The sequence below is a fragment of the Perca fluviatilis genome, chromosome 16, assembly GCF_010015445.1.
Source record: "Perca fluviatilis chromosome 16, GENO_Pfluv_1.0, whole genome shotgun sequence".
Taxonomy (NCBI): Eukaryota; Metazoa; Chordata; class Actinopteri; order Perciformes; family Percidae; genus Perca; species Perca fluviatilis.
Window position 1 is genome coordinate 5156637 of NC_053127.1, and position 23381 is coordinate 5180017.

At 38.7% G+C, this 23381-nt stretch overlaps 3 protein-coding genes across 3 annotated transcripts; all 3 read right to left on the reverse strand.

Moving 5' to 3' along the window:
* Positions 1-6368: 6368 nt before the first annotated feature.
* On the reverse strand, positions 6369-7313 carry LOC120543536 (olfactory receptor 52K1-like). The gene has a single exon (XM_039776636.1). It carries the CDS (start codon positions 7308-7310, stop codon positions 6369-6371), a length of 942 nt encoding a protein of 313 aa, XP_039632570.1. The 5' UTR covers positions 7311-7313.
* A 5121-nt stretch (positions 7314-12434) lies between these two features.
* LOC120544301 (olfactory receptor 146-like) lies at positions 12435-13388 on the reverse strand. The gene has a single exon (XM_039777940.1). It carries the CDS (start codon positions 13383-13385, stop codon positions 12435-12437), a length of 951 nt encoding a protein of 316 aa, XP_039633874.1. The 5' UTR covers positions 13386-13388.
* Positions 13389-16677: 3289 nt separating this feature from the next.
* On the reverse strand, positions 16678-17631 carry LOC120544302 (olfactory receptor 52N5-like). Its single transcript, XM_039777941.1, has one exon. It carries the CDS (start codon positions 17626-17628, stop codon positions 16678-16680), a length of 951 nt encoding a protein of 316 aa, XP_039633875.1. The 5' UTR covers positions 17629-17631.
* Positions 17632-23381: the final 5750 nt, after the last annotated feature.

Here is a 23381-nt window from a genome sequence, read left to right on the forward strand (position 1 = left end):
AAAATAATCCAGGTAATAACTTGTGTCTTTCTGTACATCTACATAAAGTGGCTTTAGAATTACAAAGTTAATGTTTTTATTCATTTAAATATACATGAGGTTCTTGCACTTCCAGTTTTGGGGGGTTTATTGCACACAAGTCTTTATAGAGGGAGTATTGAAATCTTGAATGTTTTGTTATAATCTTGAAATGTAAAGCCTGTTAAACCCCAAAAGGCTGTGTTTGGCCACAAAAACCATTTGTTACAAAGAGAAAGAGATGTTTCCTTCTTTTTCATATAGTTTCATTCTTGTTCACCTTTTTCTGTTATGTTAATTTGTTTAGATGCAAAATACAAAATAAAAAACACACTTTATTCAGTTCATTTTAAGCAAAAGAGATAAGTTTATTCATTTTTGCAATCAAAAATATTTGTTCATGTTCAAGTGTCTGCTTTAATCTGTTGCATTCATTTGTCTACAAACATAAAATTATATAATAAATACATATCAATTACAAATACTTTGTTGCGTATATAATTATTATCGTGATCATTATCATCTTTTATTATAACTATAAATGTTTGTTTTTTCATTTCAACAGTAATAAACTGAGATCTGTAGTTTTCAACTGCTGAACTTAAGATACTTATGTGTGCATTATGTTGTAACGACTATGGTCACCTCCAAATTCCACCAGGCGTGGATCCCCTCCACAATCCGGCTATGCCATGGTTTTGTTCAATTGTCCGGCATGCGTCATACCACTACAGGAGCGTCTCAGAAGTGAGCGTTTTTCCTGCCCGACTTGCAGATTTTGTTGTTGTGGTAATTTTTCCTGGATATTTGTGCTCCTACCATAAAAGTCACTAGTCTACATAGTTAAATATTCTTCCATTTAGTCCAGTTATAAACAACACCAATCAAAGATTTATTAGCTGTGTCTCAGTATCATAAAATACTGTAGTGATATTGTTTGTATTGTAGTGATGGGATATCCGATCGGGAGTCTGCACAAGGAGTTTATTTTGTTAACTGACCGGATGATCTAGCCACTTCACTTCCTGCCTGGCTTGTTGAACGTTGCAACTTTGTCAAAAATAGATATGGCGACAACTGTAGGTCGCCAGATCTATGATTCAATGAGGAAGAGGTAGAGTTACCCTGCCCGGAGGCAGCCCAGGGCCCCGGTCTGGAGCCAGGCCAAAATGTAGGGCTCGTCAGTGAGCGCCTGGTGGCCGCGTTTGCCACAGAGCCCAGCCGGGCATAGCCCGAAGAAGCAATGTGGCACCTCCCTCTCCATCCCATGGACCCACCACCTGTGGGAGGAACCGCTGGGGTTGGGTGTGCTGTCAACGGGTGGCAGTGAAGGTCAGGGGCCTCGACAGACCAGACCAAGGCGGCAGAGGCTGGCTCTGGGGACATGGAAATCAATAGAAAAAATATTTCACAATAGAAAACATTAAACTTCATGAACATATTGTATTCATTACACAAGGTTTATGGGTCGGGTCCGGATTAGCATCTCTTTGCCAGACCTTCCTCCACAGCGCTGCGGGGGAGGTTCTCGACGGAGCAATCCCGGAAGTGGAACATCTTGGATATAGACCATAGGCGGACTTTGACATTCGAGCTGAAAAACTTGGGGCCTTGGCCTACCACTTGGGGAACACAGCACGAGCACATATGGACAAAACACACATGCTAAATAAAAATTCCGTAATTCCTCAACTAAAAACCGGTAGTCAATCAAACGCTGATAGTGGCCGGGGGCGTGGTCAACATGAACAAATAAAGGCCGGCCTTAAATTAAGGCCAGGGATTAGTGTGGATAATCTCCTAAATGCCTTTCATATTACGTGCATTCAAGTTCATCGTAATGTACATTTTGAAGTTTGACTTAAAATTTAAACAAAGAGTTTTAAAGTATGCGGAGGAAAACTCGGGTGAAAAAGCTGCGAGACATTTTGACATTGACCCCAGGAGAATCAGATACTGGAAGAAACAGAAGGATGAGTTGACAAGATTAGCCGACAAGAGCAGAGCACGGCTAGCTGGAGGTGGGAGGGAAAAAGTTAGCCTGGATCTAGAAACAAAGCTGATTTGTTTGTGGCTAGCAGGGGTTGGCTACTAAGATTTCTACAGTGCAATGTTTTCTCACTTCGACGACACACCGCCATGGTATTTCTCTAAAATATTTTAGAGAAGGACATCATTGCAATGGACGAGACTGCAGTTTGGTTTGATATGGTGTATCCCACTACTGTTGACACACAAGGAGCAAAGAGTGTGGCTATAAAAACCACAGGACACAAGAAAAGCCATCTTACCGTTGTCCTCGCTGGCAAGGCCGACACTACCAAACTGAAGCCTTATGTTGTTTTCAAAGGGGCTATTCGTGAAGTGAAAGCGATGCAGCAGCAGATCTCCAGCACTGTATTCACCACTTCTGTGAATGGCTGGATGAATGACACTCTCACGGCACACTGGCAGAAGTCTGTATTGGGAAAATTCAACTTCACCCCGCGGCTGCTGGCATAGGACTCATACCGCTGCCACATCAGTGCTGCCACCAAAGATGAACTAAAATGTGGCTGCAATATCACAACAGCGGTGATCCCGGGAGGCTGCCCCCGATGTGATGTGGAACCAACCCTTCAAGGCGAGCCTGCACGATGCCTATGATCAGTGGATGTCTGGGGATGCTGATAAGGAGTACACATCTGGATGTAAATTAAAAGCACCCGCTCGATGCCTGCTTGTGGACTGGGTGGTCGCCGCCTGGGACAAACTGGACGTGGATATGATCAGTCCTTTCAAAGTTTGTGGACTGTCTGTGAAAACTGACAGGAGCGAAGACGACCTCATCCTCTGCTTCAGGGAGGGACAGCCTTGCGCCACTGGACGGGAGTCGCTCGATCAGGTCTGACAGCAGAGCCGGGAGAACCGACGCGAAGCACCTCAGGAGGAGGAAGATGAAGAGGAGCTGTTTAGTAACGAACTTGTAGTTCTTGATCAGTGCCAAATTAACAATTTCCTGTGCCCTGGGCAACAAGACTCAACTTGGAACTTGGTGGGTATTGAGTAATTATTAAATGTTTCAATATGTAGCCAATCAATTATCTTTTGACTGCAACAGTGAAATAAAGCAGACAGCTAGGGAAGCCTTAACTTAAAACCAGAGATAAAATGCTAAAAAGTGAAATTATTACATCATCATCATGAAGCAGGCAATTCGTGTGTATGGAGTAAAAGTCAACCATTGGCTACACTGTTGCATGTAGTTCAAAGTTGAGATTATGTTTGTTTCAAAATCAACTATATCAACATTTTATTTTGATGCATTACTATATATTCTTATTTTATTTGAACAAATAGGCATTACAACTGGCCTCTTCCTCATTTCCTCCCTGTCATCTTCATCTTCATCCTCCTGATCACTCTCTGCCTCTCTCTGAATCTGCAGCCTCCTCTTCATCCCTCACAAGTCAATTCTTCCTTTCCCTTTTCTCTTTCACTTATTTCTGCATCTCATTCTGTGGTTTTCTCCTGCTCTGACCCACCTTGTCTCTCCAGTTTACTGCCTTCTCTTTCTTCATTTCCTCCTTCTCTTCCTCCTGTGCACTATTCAGTATTTGAATACAAATGATCGGTCTCAGCAAGCACTGTGTGGTGTGTTGTCGAAATGGCGACCCTCTGCAAACGTTTTAAAAATATTTTGTATTATACTGTGTAGTGATGCACCGATGTGAAAATTGTGGCCGATACCGATAACCGATATTAATATTGCTGTTATGGCCGATACCGATATTTACCGATGTTGATATCTCTGTACAGAAAACACATTTTTATGATAATCAAATAAGGAACTATTTACCAAAACGCATTGTTTTTACTTTTGTGATTTATTTTAAGAAATCACTGATATTGGGCACCTTTACCTGTGTGCAAAATATGATTGTCATCAGATTTTCAGAAGAAAAAATAAATATTTATATAAAAATACATTTTTAAAAAGGATACAAGTGTGTCCTGAATTCACACTATGAATAAGCCAACCAGCCAAGAGTATTCACAATAAACACCTAACTCACTTGAGTCGCTGTATTCTGTGAACACTGTACAACAGTTCAAAACTTTAAAGTACAGTAGTAGTCCTTAAATGGCCAAAGCCAAAAGTATTGAAAAAGGTAAAATGTGAAAATGGAGCCAGAACAAACTGGACTGAACAGACACTGGCTTTTAAAGTCTTCTGAACTGTAAGTACAGTAACTGCCAAGTACTTTAGGGTTAGGCCTAACCCTCAAAATTATAGAAATCGGTGCCTTCTAGGCTGAGATAACCAGAAAATGTGTTTTTGGCTCATATGGATGAAAGACACCAAATCCCAGAATGTTGTGTAATAGCTAAATGTAGCCGATCATAAACACATTTGTAAATTTGGGTGAAATGTATAATGGTCGGCATTTACTAGTCACAGGCTGCTGCCGCCCGCTCCGGCCACCGTGGCTGGCCGCTCTGGCTACCGCCCCTCCGCCGCTGCTCCCTCGCCGCCTCGCTACGTCCCCGCCGTCGCTGCGTCTCCGCTCGCCGCTGCCGTCTCGCCCGGCCGTCGCTGCTGCCCTCTCCGGCGTTGCCGCTGCTGCCCGGCCCGCCCGCTCGCTGCTGCCCGCCCCCGTGCCACTGCCCTCGTCCCTCGCCTGCCGCTGTTCAAACTAACCTGTACGGCAGGCCGCAGCAACCTCTTATTTCCGAACATTCTTCTCTCCCCCGCACACCGAGGGCCGGTGGTCTACTAAATTTTCCAGTGTCCCACTTCGCCGACAGATTCCGTTTGGCAAAAACCAACATCCCCGCCCCCAGACTCGCTGCTGCTGCTGCTGCTGCTTCTTCTTCTTCTGATTTCGGCAGTAGGCCTATAGACGCTGTTAAGCGTATTACTGCCCTCCACAGGTCAGATTTAGATCTAAATTCTCACGCACACGTCAAATACACAGGAATGATTCACATCGGCCCTATTCATCGGCCCTATTTTGACATCGGAACGATACCGATGTGTAAAAAAATGACCATATCGGCCGATATTATATAGGCGGCCGATATATCGTGCACCACTAATACGGTGTTCTTGTTTTTACTAAAATCAAAACTAATCAAATGGCAGAATGCTCTAGTATCATTGTCTAGTATCTAAACAGTAGTCATAAGCATCTTAAGTGCAGCAGTTGAAAAATAAGGATCTCAGTTTACTACTTTTGAAATGAAAAAAATATTTATAGTTTTAATAAAAGATGATAATGATCACGATAGTAATTCTATACATAGAGTATTTATAATGTATATGTATTTATTATATAATTTTGTTTGTAGACAGATACAAACAAATGCACGTATGTCTTTTGCTTAAAATGAACTGAATAAAGTGTTTTTTGTGTTTTGCATCTAAAAACATTAACATAACAGATAACAGTGAACAAGAATGAAACTCTATGAAAACAATCTCTCTCTTTGTAACAAATGGGGATTAAAACCAATATGTTTTTGTGGCCAAACACCGGCTTTGGGGTTTAACGGGCTGTACATTTTGAGATTATAACAAAACATTCAAGATTTCAAAATACTCCCTCTATAAAGACTGGAAGTGCGATAACCTCATGTATATTTACATGAATAAAAACATTAACTTTGTAATTCTAAAGCCACTTTATGTAGATGTACAGAAAGACACAAGTTATTACCTGGATTATTTTATTTTTCTAAAAACACAAGAAAGTACTCCATAAGGATAATAAGATGATATACTCACAATAGATTTGCAGACAAGGTGGCTGCAAAGATTCATCAATTTGTTGTCAACTTTTAAAATAATCTGCAACTATTTTATGAATCGATTAATCGGTTTGTCATTTTATGAAATAAAGTGAAACTTGTTGTTTGTTACATGTGAATATATTCTAGTTTCTTCTCTCCTCTGTGACAGGAAACTGAATATCTTTTTGAGTTGTGGACAAAACAAGACATTTGAGGATGTCATCTTGGGACTTTGGGAAATAATAATCTACATTTTCAACATTTTAGAGACGAAAGAACTAAACTATTCATCCAGAGAATAATCCACACATTAATCAACTATGAAAGTAATCTTTAGTTGCAGTCAAAACATCGTACATTTCATATTATCTTTGCAATACATTGATTGAGGGGTGGTGAAAACATTCTGATATTTAAATATAAGGAAACTATTAACAACATTTTGGTATTAAATTGACCCATCTATGCCCATTTCTAAATTCAAAATGAGGAGAAAGAAAATCAAAAACAAACACGGACAAGCACATTTATTCTCAAATATATTGGGGTTTTCTTTTTTACTTATTTGTATTTAACATTTATGATGGCAAAACCTTTCTCAACTGGAACCATTGTGACAGGAATTTCCGAATCTCTTTAGACTGCACGCCATAAATAATGGGGTTAAGGCAGCCGGGGATGATGTGAAACAAAATAGCGGCCAGTTTTCTGTAGTCTGAATACTGAGGGAAGCGATGCAGGATAATGACAAGCATTCCACTCGACAACATAATTAGATATGCAAAGAGATGAGTGCTGCAGGTCTTCAAGGCTTTACTGTTCAGAGACTTGTTATTACTGGTGAGACACACTACTGCAATCTTAGTATAGGTGAGAACCATGCTGCCGATTGAACCTGTGAAAAGAACTACAGTGAAAGCCAGGCCATAGACATTATTAATGAACACATCCTCACAGGAGAGTTTAAACAGTGAGGCATTGTCACAGTAAGGATTTGTGATCAGAGTCCTGCATCGGTTCAGCCGTATGGTCAGACCGAGCAGAATCCCGACCAACACAAAGGCCACTCCCCAGGCAGAAACTGTCAGCTTGATCACCATTTTGTTGGTCATTATGGCAGCATAGCGCAGGGGATTGCAGATGGCCACATATCTGTCAAAGGCCATAATCATGAGCGCTGTGTGGCAAGTGGTTGCATATATGTGTATGGTAAAAGCTTGAATCACACATTCATAATAACTGATTATGTGCACAAATGAAGACTGCAAGATATCTGAAGATAAACGGGGCAGCAAGATAGAATTTCCAATAATGTCATTAACCGGCAGGTTGCAGAAAAGCAGATACATGGGCTGGTGAAGGCTTTTGTCCATGAAAATCAGGACTACAATGCCAACATTTGCTAATATAATAATTAGGTAGGAGAAAAAGAAAAAGAGAAAGACAGGGTACATGGACAGTTCTGTAACCTTAAACCCTTCCAGTTTGAGGGTAAAGCTGTTGTAGGTGTAGTTTTCCATCAACCTGAAGCAAAAGACACAAAAGAGAATAAGTCATAAGATCTTTCAATACAACATCTGTGAATGTAAACCAAGGAGAGATTTTAAATAGTTAAGTGATAAGATAATTAAAAGCATTTCAATATTATCTTAATTTCTCTTGGCTTGCCTGCAGTCATCAAACAAACACTCACTGGCCAATCTTCTGCCAGAAGTCCACAACCTCCATCTCAGTTTTATAACACATGTAGGTAAGGGTGACGTAACATCAAGTCGTCAAGCTGGTAGCCATAGACAACACTGCTGAACTAATGGATGGAGTTTGGCAGTGTTTGTTGTTGGGTAATTCAAATGCAATGACATTGCTTAGAAGTCGAAGAAAAACAATATCAAGGTGTCATCCACTTTGTCCAAAATGGTTTAATTCAGGATGCAAACACTATGCAGAATCTGAACCAAGAGTTCTGACGTCAAGCTGATTTACAGCCCAAAATCATCCCAAGCCTGCACTCCCAAACCTCAGTCTCTTGATGTATGGGGTACTGGGTTGTTCTTCTGCAAATATCTGACTCTTTTGGGAAAAAGAGGTTGTCTCTTGTTGTTCGGTGTCTGGGACCAGCCCTCGGCCCAAATCACAGCTCTTTTCTACTCTTTCTTGAGCATGCAGGCATCCTGCTGTTGTCCAAACATCTTTGTCAGGGTTGACTTTAGTTCCTGCTTCCAGAAGTTTGGTGTTGTGTATTTTGGGCTACTACCAGATGCGTGGTGAGATACCCCTGATGGATTGTGGGTAACTTTAGCTTCCTTTGTTGGTGTCAGCAATGCTGCTGTAATGACATGCTGTTGTGCTAATGAACAGTAAATATTCTGTCGTAGTCCCGGTTGTCATTGTTATATCTAAAAACATGAAACGGATACTGTAAGTTAAAGTGAGTGACAGACACAGTCGCCAGGTCTTTTTTTGATGGAGCTGCGGGGCATTCAATAGGCCGGGCAGGAAGTGGAAAGGCTTAAGCATCCAGTCAGTTTTCAAAATGAACTGGTAACACTTTATAATAATGGTACATGAGTTATCATGAATTCATACATGACTTCAATCATGAAAAAGCATGAATTCACTCATGCAGTACTTCATGAACTATCAGTAATAATAATACAAAAATAATAGTATCTCATACATCACTTAATGTGGGAACAATATGTTAAATCATGCATCAATTAAAGGCCCAGTGTGTAACATGTTTAGTTGTTCATTATCAAAATCTGTCTTGCTCGTTCACAAATTTGTCCTTTTTCCTGAATATTTACCACCACCATCAATTCCAAGTAATCCTTTTGGCTTGAAATTTTACATTTGCATTTGCATGAACTGGGGTAGACGCTCCATATTCATGCTCCATCTTGAAATACGTTAGCCGGTAACGGACATACAGGACATACTGCTCCACCAATTGTGTTTTCGCTGTCACACAATAAACTCACAGGTGCTGCTAATGAGTATCGTCGCTTCCCGGCCTGGGAAGAGTCTTTTTCTTCACCCAGAATAAAAAAAGGATATTGAAAAGAGCAAGAGACCGGCTTTTTGAAGCGTGAAGTCTACCGTAGCTGTAATACTTACTTTGAACTGCATGGTGCGAGAGAGTTGATTGTGACATATAAACTCAACGCTAGATGGGAGAAATTCCTATACATTGGACCTTTAAGGTATTTCAATCATCATGATTTCTGATTCATTAATGATGTTCATGTCTTCTTCATAGGTACATATGTAGTTAAAGTGACAGGCTAAACTGAAATGTAGTGTTGTAATCATGATTAATTAAACATTACTTTTCCACTACATCATGTTGGGGACCTTAAAATAAAGTGCTGACCTGGTCAATCTTTAACATTGATAAATAAGATATGACTAATGGTAGCCTATGCAGCAATCATCTTTATGACCCCTCAAACAAAATCAAATTGTCAAGACATATCTGGTGTTCAGACTCTTTGAAGTTAGTAAAAAAGTAAAATTCATAAATATCCAACTTGGGTGAGCATTGTTTAAGTGCCTTATGTTGTTGTGAATAAAGCAACTATAAAAATGAATCTGCAGTATACTGCATTTTGTGTCAATGTAGTGACCTCAGAATCATTTTGCCAATCCACTTCTTTAATTCTTAATACACCATTAATCACATCTTATTTATCAATGTTAAAGATGCACTTTATTTGAAGGGCCACAAACATGTTGAAGTTATAAAGAAGTAATGGGTAACACTTTATAATAATGGTACATGAATTATTAATTCATGTATGACTTCATGCATGAAAAAGCACGAATTCACCCACGTAGTACTTCATGAACTATCAGTAATGTACGAGGATTAATAGTATCTCATGCATGACTTAATGTGGGAACAATGCGTTAATTCATGCATCAATAAAGGTATTTCAATCATCGGGATTTCTGATTTATTAATAATGTTCATGTCTTCTTTAAAAAAACTGATCAGTCATTGCAGTGTACATATATTCTGAAGAATTGCAGCATTGTAATCATTAACTAAACATTACTTCTTAATAACTTCAACATGTTTGTGGCCCTTCAAATAAAGTGCTGACCTGCTCCATCTTTAACATTGATAAATAAGATATGATTAAAGGTGTATTAAGAATTAAAGGAGCAGGTTGGCAAAATGATTCTGAGGTCACTACATTGACACATAATAATAGTATACTGCAGATGCATTTTTATAGTTGCTTTATTCAAAACAACATGAGGCACTTAAACAGTAATGCCTGAGAGCAATGCTCACCCAAGTTGAATATTTATGAATTTTACTTTTTACTAATTTCTAAGTGTCTGAATGCCAGATATGTCTTCACAATTTATTTTATTTGAAGGGCCACAAACATGGTGAAGTAATGAAGAAGTAATGTTTAGTTAGTGATTACAACAATACAATTCAGTTTCTTTAGCCTGTCCCTTTAACTACAGATTTACCTATGAGGACATGAACATCAATAAATCAGAAATCACAATGATTGAAATATCTTAATTGATGCATGAATTAACATATTGTTCCCACATTAAATCATGCATGAGATACTGTTAATCCTTATGTACATTACTAATAGTTCATGAAGTACTACATGAATAAATTCATGCTTTTTCATACATGAATTCATGATAATCCATCTATTATGAAGTGTTACCAATAAATAAACTCCCTGTGAAGACTCTGGATCCTATATCGCATCACTACACTATTTTGAAAACTAAAACACAGCCACAAGTCTTTGATCCATGTCGTTGATAACTGGACTAAATGGAAGAAACCATATAACTATGTAGACTACTTACTTTTAAGCACAAATATCCAGGAAAAACAACAAAATCTGCGAGTCTGGCAGGCAAAACTACAGATCTCAGTTCACTACTATTTTTTAAATGAAAGTCAAATTATAACTATAATTAAAAAATAATGATGATAATAATAATAATTCTATACACAGAGTGTTTGTAATTTTTGTGTTTATTATTTCATTTAATGTCTGCAGACAGATACAAATTAATGCAACAGATTAAAACAACAGACAGTTGCACATGCAATGACTTTTTTGATTGCAAAAATGAGTACATATACTGTATCTCTTTTGCTTAAAATTAACTGAATAATAATTTATTTGTACTTTGCATCTAAACCAGCGATCTTCAACAGGGGGTCCCCTAGGGGGCCTCCAAATTATTGTTAATTATTTATTCATTTTTAAAGATTGTTTTTTGGGGGCTTTCCCTCTATTTGAAAGTGGATAGATATGAAAGGGGGAGATAGATGGGGGACAACACGCAGCAAAGGGAACCCTGCGCCGCTGCAGGACTCAGCCAACATGGGGCGAACACTCTTACTGGGTGAGCTAAAGGTTGCCCCAAATTATTGTAAATTGTTTTATTATTATTGTAAATTGTTTTATTATTATTGTAAATTGTTTTATTATTATTGTAAATTTTGGAATTATTATTGTAAAGTTTTAAAAAAAAATTTAAAAGTCTTTACATGAATCCGACATATTATTAGGAAGTATAAATCCACACTGATGATAGGCTTACCGGCCTATAGCTAAGGTAGTAACTAAGGCCATCCATAGATGCAGTCATCCCAAAAGATTCACTGTGACACAGTGATTTATAAAATCATGCCAACAATTATAAGGCTATTTTAAATAGCTTAATATTCTATGCAACAAAGGTATGAAGGCTTTAGGCCGCCCTACAAGTTATTTTATTCCCCAGTTTAATATGCAACTTAATTTTATACAACATATGTAGTAGGGGGTCCATGCTCAGTCTCTCTTTCAGTTAAGGTGTCCTTGGTTTAAACATTTTTGAAAACCCCTGATAAACAAATTAGCATAACATATAACAAGAATGAAACATGTGAACAAGGATAAAACTACATGAAAAATAACAAATATCGTTCTCTCTATAGTAGAGCTGCAAAGATTCATTCATTAATCAAAATTTGTAGGAAATGGCAATTTGTGGATTATAACTAATATGTTTTTGTGGCCGAACCCCCTCTTTTGAAATTCAAGGTGCTGTACATTTCAAGAATATCAAAAAACTTCATGGTTACGTTATGACACATTTGGGACTGGATTTGGGGTTAGTATTACAACATTTTTGAATAAAGAAAAAAACTTTGGTATCCTAATACCCCATTATGTATAGGTATTAAAAGACACTGCAACAAAAAGTAAAAAACATATTAAAAAACCTACTCCATAAGGATAATAATAAGAGGATAGTCACAATGGATTTGCTTCTTGGGCTTTGGGACACTGATCCACATTTTTCACGATTTTCTGACATTTTAGAGACCAAATATATTATTATAGAGAAAATAATCCACACAAAAAAAAAAACTGTTGCAACACAAACATTGTACATCTCATATAATTATCTTTGCAATACATTGATTGAGGGGTGGTGAAAATATTCTGATATTTAAGGAAACTATGAACAATATTTTGGTATTAAATTGACCCATCTATGCCAATTTCTGAAATCAAAATGAGGAGAAAGAAAAGCAAAAAGAAACACAGACAAGCACATTTCTTCTCAAATATGTTGGGGTTTTCTTTTTTACTTATTTGTATTTAACATTTAAATGATGGCAAAACCTTTCTCAACTGGAACGATTGTGACAGGAATTTACGAATCTCTTTAGACTGCACGCCATAAATAATGGGGTTAAGGCAGCCGGGGATGATGTGAAACAAAATAGCGGCCAGTTTTCTGTAGTCTGAATACTGAGGGAAGCGATGCAGGATGATGATCAGCGTTCCAGTCGATATCATAATTAGATATGCAAAGAGATGAGTGCTGCAGGTCTTCAAGGCTTTACTGTTCAGAGACTTGTTGTTACTCATCAGACACACTACTGTAATCTTAGTATAGGTGAGAACCGTGCTGCCTATTGAAACTGTGACCAGAACTACCACGAAAGTGAGGCCATAGACATTATTAATAAACACATCCTCGCAGGAGAGTTTAAACAGTGAGGCATTGTCACAATAGGGGTTTTGGATCAGAGTCCTGCATCGGTTCAGCCGTATGGTCAGACCGAGCAGAATCCCGACCAACATAAAGGACACTCCCCAGGCTGAAACTGTCAGCTTGATCACCATTTTGTTGGTCATTATGGCAGCATAGCGCAGGGGATTGCAGATGGCCACATATCTGTCAAAGGCCATAATCATGAGCACTGTGTGGGCAGTGGTGCCAAATATGTGTGTTGTAAAAGCTTGGACCACACATTCATTATAAGTGATGATGCGCTCAGAGGGAGGACGCAACATGTCTAAAAGCAAACGGGGCACCATGATAGAATTTCCAAGTACATCATTTAAGGGCAGGTTACAAAAAAGCAGATACATGGGCTGGTGAAGATTTTTGTCAATGAAAACCAGAATAGCAATACCTACATTTGCTACAATTATTAACAGGTAGGAGAAGAAGAGAAAGAGAAAGACAGTGTACGTAGACTCTTTTGAAACAATTAACCCCTCCAGTTGGAGGGTAAAGCTGTTGTAGGTGTAGTTTTCCATCAACCTGAAACAAAAGACACAAAAGAGAATGCTGATTTATCACATAAGTCATAAGATCTTTCAATAGAACATATGCAAATGTAAACCGAGGAAAGATTTGAAATAGTTAAGTGATGAGATAATTAAAAGCATTTAAATGTTATCTTTAATTTCTCTTGGCTTGCCTGCAGTCATCAAACCTTCTGCCAGAAGTCCACAACCTCCATCTCAGTTTTAAAACAGATGTAGGTCAGGGTGACGAAACATCAAGTCGTCAAGCCAGTAGCCATAGGCAACACTCCTCAACTAATTGATGGAGGTTGGCAGTGTTTGTTGTTGGTTAATTCAAATTAATTAATTTTTTATTTTTTCATTTAACCTTTATTTAACCAGGTAGGCCGTTAAGAACAGGATCTCATTTGCAACAGCGACCTGGCCAAGAAAAGCAGAAGCGTGCAAGACAACATACAGTTTCACATTCAATACAAAAATACAGAATAGGCTACATAAAGTGCAGATTAAGTAGGCATTCCAAAGGCGGCTCAAAGTGAGGTGTAAGTAAGTCGATGGATATGCGAAAGTGATATGGTAATAACACAATGTACATGAATAGACAGTCTATATCACTGCTGAGATGTAGTAAAGAGTCAAAATACAGTTAGTGCAAATTGTGATAGATAGATAGATAGATAGATAGATAGATAGATAGATAGATAGATAGATAGATAGATCTTCCACAGATTTGTGGAAGATCATTAATAAAAATAGAGAATAACAAAAGCCCCAAAGATGAGCCTTGGGGTACACCTTTTTCAATAGTTATAAATTTGGACTGGCAACCATTATAAGAAACACACTGACGTCTATTGTGAAGGTATGAGTTAAACCATAGTAAAGAATGTCTAGAGAAACCAATAGCAAAAAGTTTGTCAAGAACAAGATAGTGATCAACCATGTCAAAAGCCTTTGTCAGATCAATGAAAATTGCACCAGTAGGCATGTTATTATCTAAAGAAGAAAATATCATTGGTGAGATTCATAAGAGCAGTGGTTGTAGAAACATTGGGTCTGAATCCAGATTGGTGTGGAGATAGGATATGAAAGTCATTAACATATTGAGATATCTGATTAAAAATTAACTTCTCAAACACCTTTGCTATGCTATTAATGATGGAAATGGGTCTGTAATTTTTGAGGTCAGAAGAGTCGCCACCTTTATGCAAAGGGGTAACTTTGGCACATATCCAAATTGATGGAATTGTGCATGTAGATAAAGAAAGGTTAAACAAGTCAGATATAGGATAAGCAAGAACATGAGAGGCAATTTTAATAAACTTAATCTCCAAAACATCTGGGCCAGCCCCACTCCCTGAACTCAATCCACAAATATGCAAAAATGCTCGACATCAACTGGATGAATTCTGCTAAACGAAAAAGAACTATGACATATAGGGTTATCTGGTAAGATTTCAGGATAGGGAAAATCTGAGTGCTTTGAGCTGTTGATGGAAGAAAAGTATTTGCTGAAAGCATTGGCATTTGTAGAGGAATCAGTGAGATTTTCATTGAGTCTAATATGGGAAAATGAATTTTTAGTAGGTTTATTAGTTAGACTGTTAATTTTTATTCCAAAACTGTTTGGGGTTATTCAAATATTATTATAAAGTGTTACCAATAAATAAACTCCCTGTGAAGACTCTGGATCCTATATCGCATCACTACACTATTTTAACAACTAAAACGCAGACACAAGTTTTTGATCCATGTCGTTCATAACTGGACTAAATGGAAGAAACCATATAACTATGTAAACTACTTACTTTTGCCGTAGAAGCATAAATATCCAGGAAAAAATTACCAAAATAACGAAATCTGCGAGTCGGGCAGGCAAAACGATCCGCTTTTGAGATGCTCCCAGTGTGGTATGACGCACGGCGTAAAACAGAACAAAACCACGGCGCAGCTGGATTGCGGCCGATCCACACCTGGTGGAATTTCGGGCTAAAAGTAGTCAATGTGACATAATGCACGCATAAAGATCTTAATTCAGGAGTTGAAACTACAGATCTCCACTCACTACTATTTTTTAAGTGAAAATCAAATTATAATTACGATGATGATAGGCTTACCGGCCAATAGGTAAGGTAGTAACTAAGGCCATCCATAGATGCAGTTCATCCCAAAGTATTCACTGTGTTACATGTATGTGTAACATTAAACATGATTTATAAAATCATGCCAACAATTATTAGGCTGTTTCAATAGCTTAATACTCTATGCAACAAAGGTATAAAGACTTTAGGCCACCCTACAAGTTATTGTATAATATTTAATATGTAACTTTTATTTTATACAACATATGTAGTAGGGGGTCCCCTGATATAAACAAATTAACATAACATATAACAAGAGTGAAACATGTGAACAGGGATCAAACTATATGAAAAAGAACAAATCTCTTTATCTCTATAGTAGAGCTGCAAAGATTCATTCATTAATCAAAATTTGTAAGAAACGGTGATTTGTTGATTATACCCAATATGTTTTTGTGGACAAACGCCTTCTTTTGAGATTCAAGGTGCTGTACATTTAAAGAATATCAAAAAACATTCATGGTTACGTTATTACACATTTTGGGACTGGATTTGGGGTTGGTATGACAACATTTTTGAGTAAAGAAAAAAACTTTGGAATCCTAATACCCCTTTATTTATAGGTATTAAAAGACACTGCAACAAAAAGTAAAAACAAACTAAAAAAACCTACTCCATAAGGTTAATAATGAGAGGATATAGTCACAATGGATCAGAGGTGTATAGTCCAGGTGCCAGAAAGTAGAAATCCTGTCCAGCAGCTGTCCCAACCATCACTAAACCAGCTCCTCTACCAGGTAGATGAGCTCGTTAGTGAAAACAACTGTTCTAGATGTAGAGGCAGATCAAAAAACATGGCAGGATTTTTACTTTCTGGCACCTGGACTATACACGTCTGCAATGGATATGCATCTTGGGCTTTGGGAAACACTGATCCACATTTTTCAACATGTTCCGACATTTTAGAGACCAAACAACTCATCCATTTATCCGGAAAATAATCCACACATTAATCAACAAAGCAACCCCAAGTTGCAATACATTGATTGAGGGGTGGTGAAAACATTGATATTTAAATATAAGGAAACTATGAACAACATTTTGTCTAAACTTGAGCCATCTGTGCCTATTTCTAAATTAAAAATGAGGAGAAAGAAAAGCAAAAACAAACAGACGAGCACATTTCTTCTCAAATATATTGGGGTTTTCTTTTTTTGAATTTAACATTTAAATGATGGCAAAACCTTTCTCAACAGGAACCATTGTGACAGGAATTTCCGAATCTCTTTAGACTGCACGCCATAAATAATGGGGTTAAGGCAGCCGGGGATGATGTGAAACAAAATAGCGGCCAGTTTTCTGTAGTCTGAATACTGAGGGAAGCGATGCAGGATGATGACAAGCATTCCACTCAACAACATAATTAGATATGCTAAGAGATGAGTGCTGCAGGTCTTCAAGGCTTTACTGTTCAGAGACTTGTTGTTACTCATCAGACAGACTACTGCAATCTTAGTATAGGTGAGAACCGTGCTGCCTATTGAACCTGTGAACAGAACAACAGTGAAAGCAAGGCCATAGCCATTATTAATAGACACATCCTCGCAGGAGAGTTTAAACAGTGAGGCATTGTCACAGTAGGGGTTTTGGATCAGAGTCCTGCATCGGTTCAGCCGTATGGTCAGACCGAGCAGAATCCCGACCAACACAAAGGCCACTCCCCAGGCAGAAACTGTCAGCTTGATCACAATTTTGTTGGTCATTATGGCAGCATAGCGCAGGGGATAGCAGATGGCCACATATCTGTCAAAGGCCATAATCATTAGGGCTGTGTGGCAAGTGGTGCCATATATGTGTGTTGTAAAAGCTTGGATCACACATTCATAATAACTGATGATGTGTACAGATGAAGACTGCAAGATATCTGAAAGCAGACGGGGCAGCAAGATAGAATTTCCAATAACGTCATTAACCGGCAAGTTGCAGAAAAGCAGATACATGGGCTGGTGAAGGCTTTTGTCAATGAAAACCAGAATTACAATGCCAACATTTGCAAATATAATAATTAGGTAGGAGAAAAAGAAGAAAAGAAAGACAGGGTACACAGAAACTTCTGTAACCTTTAACCCTTCCAGTTTGAGGGTAAAGCTGTTGTAGGTGTAGTTTTCCATCAACCTGAAACAAAAGACACAAAAGAGAATGCTGATTTATCACATAAGTCAAAACATCTTTCAATAGAACATCTGTGAATGTAAACCAATGAGAGCTTTGAAACCGTTAGTGATAAGATAATTAAAAGCTTTTTCATATTATCTTAATTTCTCTTGGCTTGCCTGCAGTCATCAAACACTCACTAGCCAACCTTCTGCCAGAAGTCCACAACCTCTGTCTCAGTTTTAAAACAGATGTAGGTAAGGATGATGTAACATCAAGTCGTCAAGTTGGTAGCCATAGGCAACACTGCTGCACTAATTGATGGAGGTTGGTAGTGTTTTTTGTCTTGGTTGTTTTTTTTCACAATGAAGCACTAACACCCTTTAAGTATTTTTTCTTGGCAGCAAAAGCATATAAAAAGCTGTGGTATAGTATATTATCTTATTATCAACGAACACTTGGCACTCCTGGCCAAACTGGGGGACATTAAGGAACGCCATGAAATATAACATGTCTCATGGCAACGTTCATAACTATATTGTGTCATGAAGGGGTTAAAGGTGCTCACAAACCTCTTTCAAACACCAGATATCCTTTACTCTCTCCACTCAAAATTGCTCAGCACCCTGGGGTGGACAGCGTACGACTTTGGTCTATTGATCTTGATTTTGAAGATGCATTAAAAGGCAGTTGTTGACGAACTCTCTTGGTAGTCGAAGGAAAGACCTGTTATGGAGAGTGACCCACTGTGTAGCTCATGTTAATATCATCCCCGCCATCACCTTCTTCTCCACTTAGTACCAAAGAATGTGAAATACGCTAAAAACTATCAACTCAAAGAAGGAAGAAACAAAGGACCGAATGACTGCCATTGCTCTTTTCACAGAGGATGCTCTGTACACCAGGTGCTGGGTTGTTCTTCTGCAAATATCTGACTCTTTTGGGTCCTTTAACCAAATGCCCAGAAAGTATTTTACATGTCCCAAAGACTTGTGACCCATCCTGAATCTTTGGTGTTTCGCATGCTACTGGATTTTGACTGGACTGAACTACATCCATGGACCTGAAATCCCTATTTGCCCATTCCAAGAACCACCTCCGTTTAGCCAACTCTGGAAGAAAGTTCTAATTCTGTAAGTTCGCATTCAGCTGTTTGTTTCCATGCAACTTTGTCTTTTCCTGGAACTGAAAAGGAGTTATTGTCATTGATTAGTGTACATTTATTGGACTACTTTATGTATGCGGTGATCGGTGAAGGGAACCTGAAACCATTTGTCCGATACGGCATCCTTCTCGAATAGCTCAAGCTGTTATCATGAAGCAAGTACGAAAAGTAATGCACTGTCATTCGTCTGTATTCCACCTAGATGTTACTGCATGCACCACAATGACTGCCGCTGTATAAGAGCGTGAACATCCTCGTAAGGAGGAGGTCAGGGTGGATGTTTGGGCCCTAAAACACAGGGCAGGAGTTGGTGTCGTGTAAGGGGAAAACACAAGACTTTCATCAAGAAAACAGGTGTTCGTGTCCAGGGAGTATTACTTAAGGGGACAGGTGTTTTAACCCAAACCACAATCCTTTATTTTAACTTGTTGCTTTGTTTTCTAAACGTCATTGTCGTCGCCGCAGGACGGTTACCTGTTGTCGGCTAAACCTAACGGCAACGGCCCCTGAAAGGATCGTAACCTCATGGTGCTCTGCGTCCAGCTCACAGTCACCTTTTCTCTGCTAAATTTAACTGTAAAGACTGATAAACTGCGGTCTCATGTGACAGCGGTCTCCATAATTTTGTATGATGTCAAATGAATAGTTGTGAATACATTTTTCGTACAGTATACAAACCTGTTCATGAAAATGTATGTTAACAGCTACAATGCAGAGACAGAGCCTTGGGCTACATCCAAACTACTACGTTATCATTTTTAAGTGCCGTTTTCAGACAGAAACGACCTCTGTCAATGGAAGCGTTTTAGCTCCAGTAGCAGAACTAATCTCTGTCCATATTAACAGATCTGACGACACATATCACATGACCATTCACATACACTGGGCATGTGCGTGCTGGTGTTAACAGGAAGCAGATAGTTTGACGTTAATCTGCGGTTAAAAAAAATCATGGATGGCTGAAAAGGTCTCTGTTTGTCCAGACTACAAAGCAACCACAGGGTTTTCAAACCAAAACAGGGACAGCATTGTTTCCAAATGTCTCCATGTAAGCGGTTCGGAAAAACCGGAGTAGTGTAGACGCAAAAGATATTAGTTTTTAAATGAAAATGTAGTAGTGTAGATGTAGCCTCAGGGGATTTAGTCAGTCGGAGGACTGTGGGTGAGGTTAAAGGTCCAATGTGTAGGAATTTCTCCCATCTAGCGTTGAGTTTGATGACCAAGATCGTGTAGATGCTCTTGGTACTTTAGGTTCCCATATTCGTCCTTTTACCAAGAATCTGGGTATGGTTTTTGACAGTGCTTTTAAATTTGACAAATAGATTAGTTCTGTTGTTAAAACCAGTTTCTTACAGCTGAGACTTTTGGCTAAGGTCAAGCCCTACCTGCTATGCAAAGACTTCGAAATTGTTATACATGCATTTATTACGTCCCGTTTAGACTACTGTAACTCTTTGTATGTAGGATTGGATCAGTCATCCCTTCATCAGTTACAGTTGGTCCAGAACGCAGCAGCTCGACTTTTACCCGGGAGCAAAAAGCGCGACCACATTACACCAGTTTTGGCCACGCTCCACTGGCTTCCTGTTTGTTTTGGGATTGTATTTAAAAATAAAAATCAGGAATTTCTCCCATCTAGCGTTGAGTTTGATGACCAAGATCAAGACAGCTCAACCCAATGAACCTCCAATGAAGTCCAAGACAAGATGGCGCCAGTGTGCATGGTATGTCGTCTGTTTCCGTCTCATCTGCTTAGTTTGCCGTTTTGCTATCACTCTCTTTATCTATACATACTGTCAACATTTGAATATTGTCCTGCAAACTGCCTGCTGGACAGTATTCCTGCACGCTTACTCAAAGATGTTTTTAACCCTGTTGGGTCCAGTTTTGTATCCTTGGTTAAAGCATCTCTCAGCTCAGGGTGTGTTCCAGCTGCTTTTAAACATGCTGTTGCGCAACCACTTTTTAAAAAAAAGGAAAAATCTGGATCCTTCAGTTTTTTGTAATTTTAGACCCATTTCTAAACTTCCCTTTTTATCTAAAGTCTTGAAGAAGGTTGTTTTTAATCAACTTCAATCATTTTTAGATTATTTTAATACTTATTTAAGTTCCAGTCTGGTTTTAAGCCCTGCCACAGTACTGAAACTGCCCTTCTAAGAGTCTACAACAACCTTCTCTTAGCAGTTGACTCAGGAAACTCCGCTGTTTTAGTGCTTTTAGATTTGACTACTGCCTTTGACACTGTCAACCACTCTAACCTCTTATCCTGACTCATACAAAGTGTTGGCATTACGGGCATAGCCCTAAAATGGTTTGAATCTTACTTGACAGATAGGAGTTTTGCTGTCCACCTTGGGAATTGCTCTTCATCTGCTGCCCCTCTTTCTTGTTGGGTCCCCCAAAGTTCCACATTGGGACCCATGCTCTTTTCTCTGTACATGCTGCCCTTAGGGTCCATTTAAAAAAAACAAAAAACATAACATTTCTTTCCTTTGTTTTGCAGATGATGTACAAATCTATACCCTGTAAAAAAAACAGTGTGAAGGACACTATCCAGCCTTTGTTGAACTGCTTGAGTGATCTCCAAATTTGGTTGGATCAGAATTTTCTCTGTCTCAATGATAAGACTGAAATTGTTGTGTTTGGTCGTGCTGTACATTTTAGTGCCTGTGTAGATGCTCTTGGTACTTTAGGTTCCCATATTCGTCCTTTTACCAAGAATCTGGGTATGGTTTTTGACAGTGCTTTTAAATTTGACAAATAGATTAGTTCTGTTGTTAAAACCAGTTTCTTACAGCTGAGACTTTTGGCTAAGGTCAAGCCCTACCTGCTATGCAAAGACTTCGAAATTGTTATACATGCATTTATTACGTCCCGTTTAGACTACTGTAACTCTTTGTATGTAGGATTGGATCAGTCATCCCTTCATCAGTTACAGTTAGTCCAGAACGCAGCAGCTCGACTTTTACCCGGGAGCAAAAAGCGCGACCACATTACACCAGTTTTGGCCACGCTCCACTGGCTTCCTGTTTGTTTTGGGATTGTATTTAAAATTGTATACATTTTTCTCAAGATCTTAAAATCGGTTGTCGCCTTCTTATTTATCGGAGCTCTCACACACCTGTCAAAGCTGTGAGATCTTCCAATCAGATACTCCTTGATTTGCCCAGTTCCAGGTTAAAAAAGCATTTTCAGTGGCTGCTCCAAACCTCTGGAATAGTCTACCTATTCATATAAGAACAGCTCTGACCACTGAAGCGTTCAAGTCCTTGCTTAAGACCGATTACTATGCATTGGCTTTCAATTCAAGTTGAGCTTTGATATCTTGACCTTTTTCTACTGTTAGTTATTTTGTATTGTATATTGTGTATTGTTTGAGTATATTATCACTTTGATTTTTGTAGCTTGTTAAGCCCTTTGGTCAACTATGGTTGTTTTTAAATGTGCTATATAAATAAAATTGAACTGAAGTTTGTATATCGCAATCAACTCTCTTGCACCACGCAGTTCAAAGTATGTATTACAGCTACGGTAGCCTTCACGCTTCAAAAAGCCGGTCTCTTGCTCTTTTCAATATCCTGATGTGTGTTTCCTTCTTCAAACTTGCCATGGCCAGGATGAGACGATACCCATTAGCAGCATTAGCAGCACCTGTGAGTTGATCATGTGACAGCGAAAACGTGAAAGGTGGAGCAGTATGTCCTGTATGTCCCTTACCGGCTAACGTATTTCAAGATGGCGCATGAACATGGAGTGTCTATCCCAGTTCATGTGAACGCAAATGTAAAATTTCAAACCAAAAGGAATACTTGGAAATAATGGTGGAGGTAAAAATTCATGAAAAAGGACAAGTTGGTGACACGGGAAACACAGATTTTGATAATGAACAACTAAACACGTTACATACTGGACCATTAACCAATATACATGATCATAATTCTGATTGTCCAAGAGCAGGACTGACTATACACTATAAACCAATCTAACGTGGGATATGTAGTGGTAATAAGGTAACTGCCTGACTCCCGGTGCACTCTTGAACATCAAGAGTTTTGCGTTGTGAAACTTTGTTGTGAACAGTATGCCAAAAACAGTTGTAAAAACTATAAACTGTTGCATGTTGGGAGCTCAGGGGACTACACTGCCCCCTAATGGTCCAACAGTTTCATCATTCATGTTGTTCCAGTTGCCACAGCAGCTCATAATGAGCACAAGTTGTGACACGTTACACACTGGGCCTTGAAGCTCTGTTTTTATCTGGTAAAGAGAATGATTAAAGTTTTGCACTTTTTTGTGCTCATGAGCCATCTTACATAACGGAAACAGAAAACTGACTTGATTTGGATTAAAAGTCAAAAACAGACAAATGGATCTTGTCAAATGATTGTTGTTTTAGTGTGGTCTGAGCCATGAAGACTTCCCTACTGAGTAATGTCATGCAAATATGACCTCACTGTTTCACCACCAGTGTTTGTTTGCTGTTGTTGTGGTGACAATTTCTTAATGAGAAGGAACTCTGTAGGGAAGCTTCAGCTAACCCCCGACCTCCCAATGCAACACCAGCTGAACTTAATCAACAAACTTCTTTGTGGAGGAAAGTTTTTC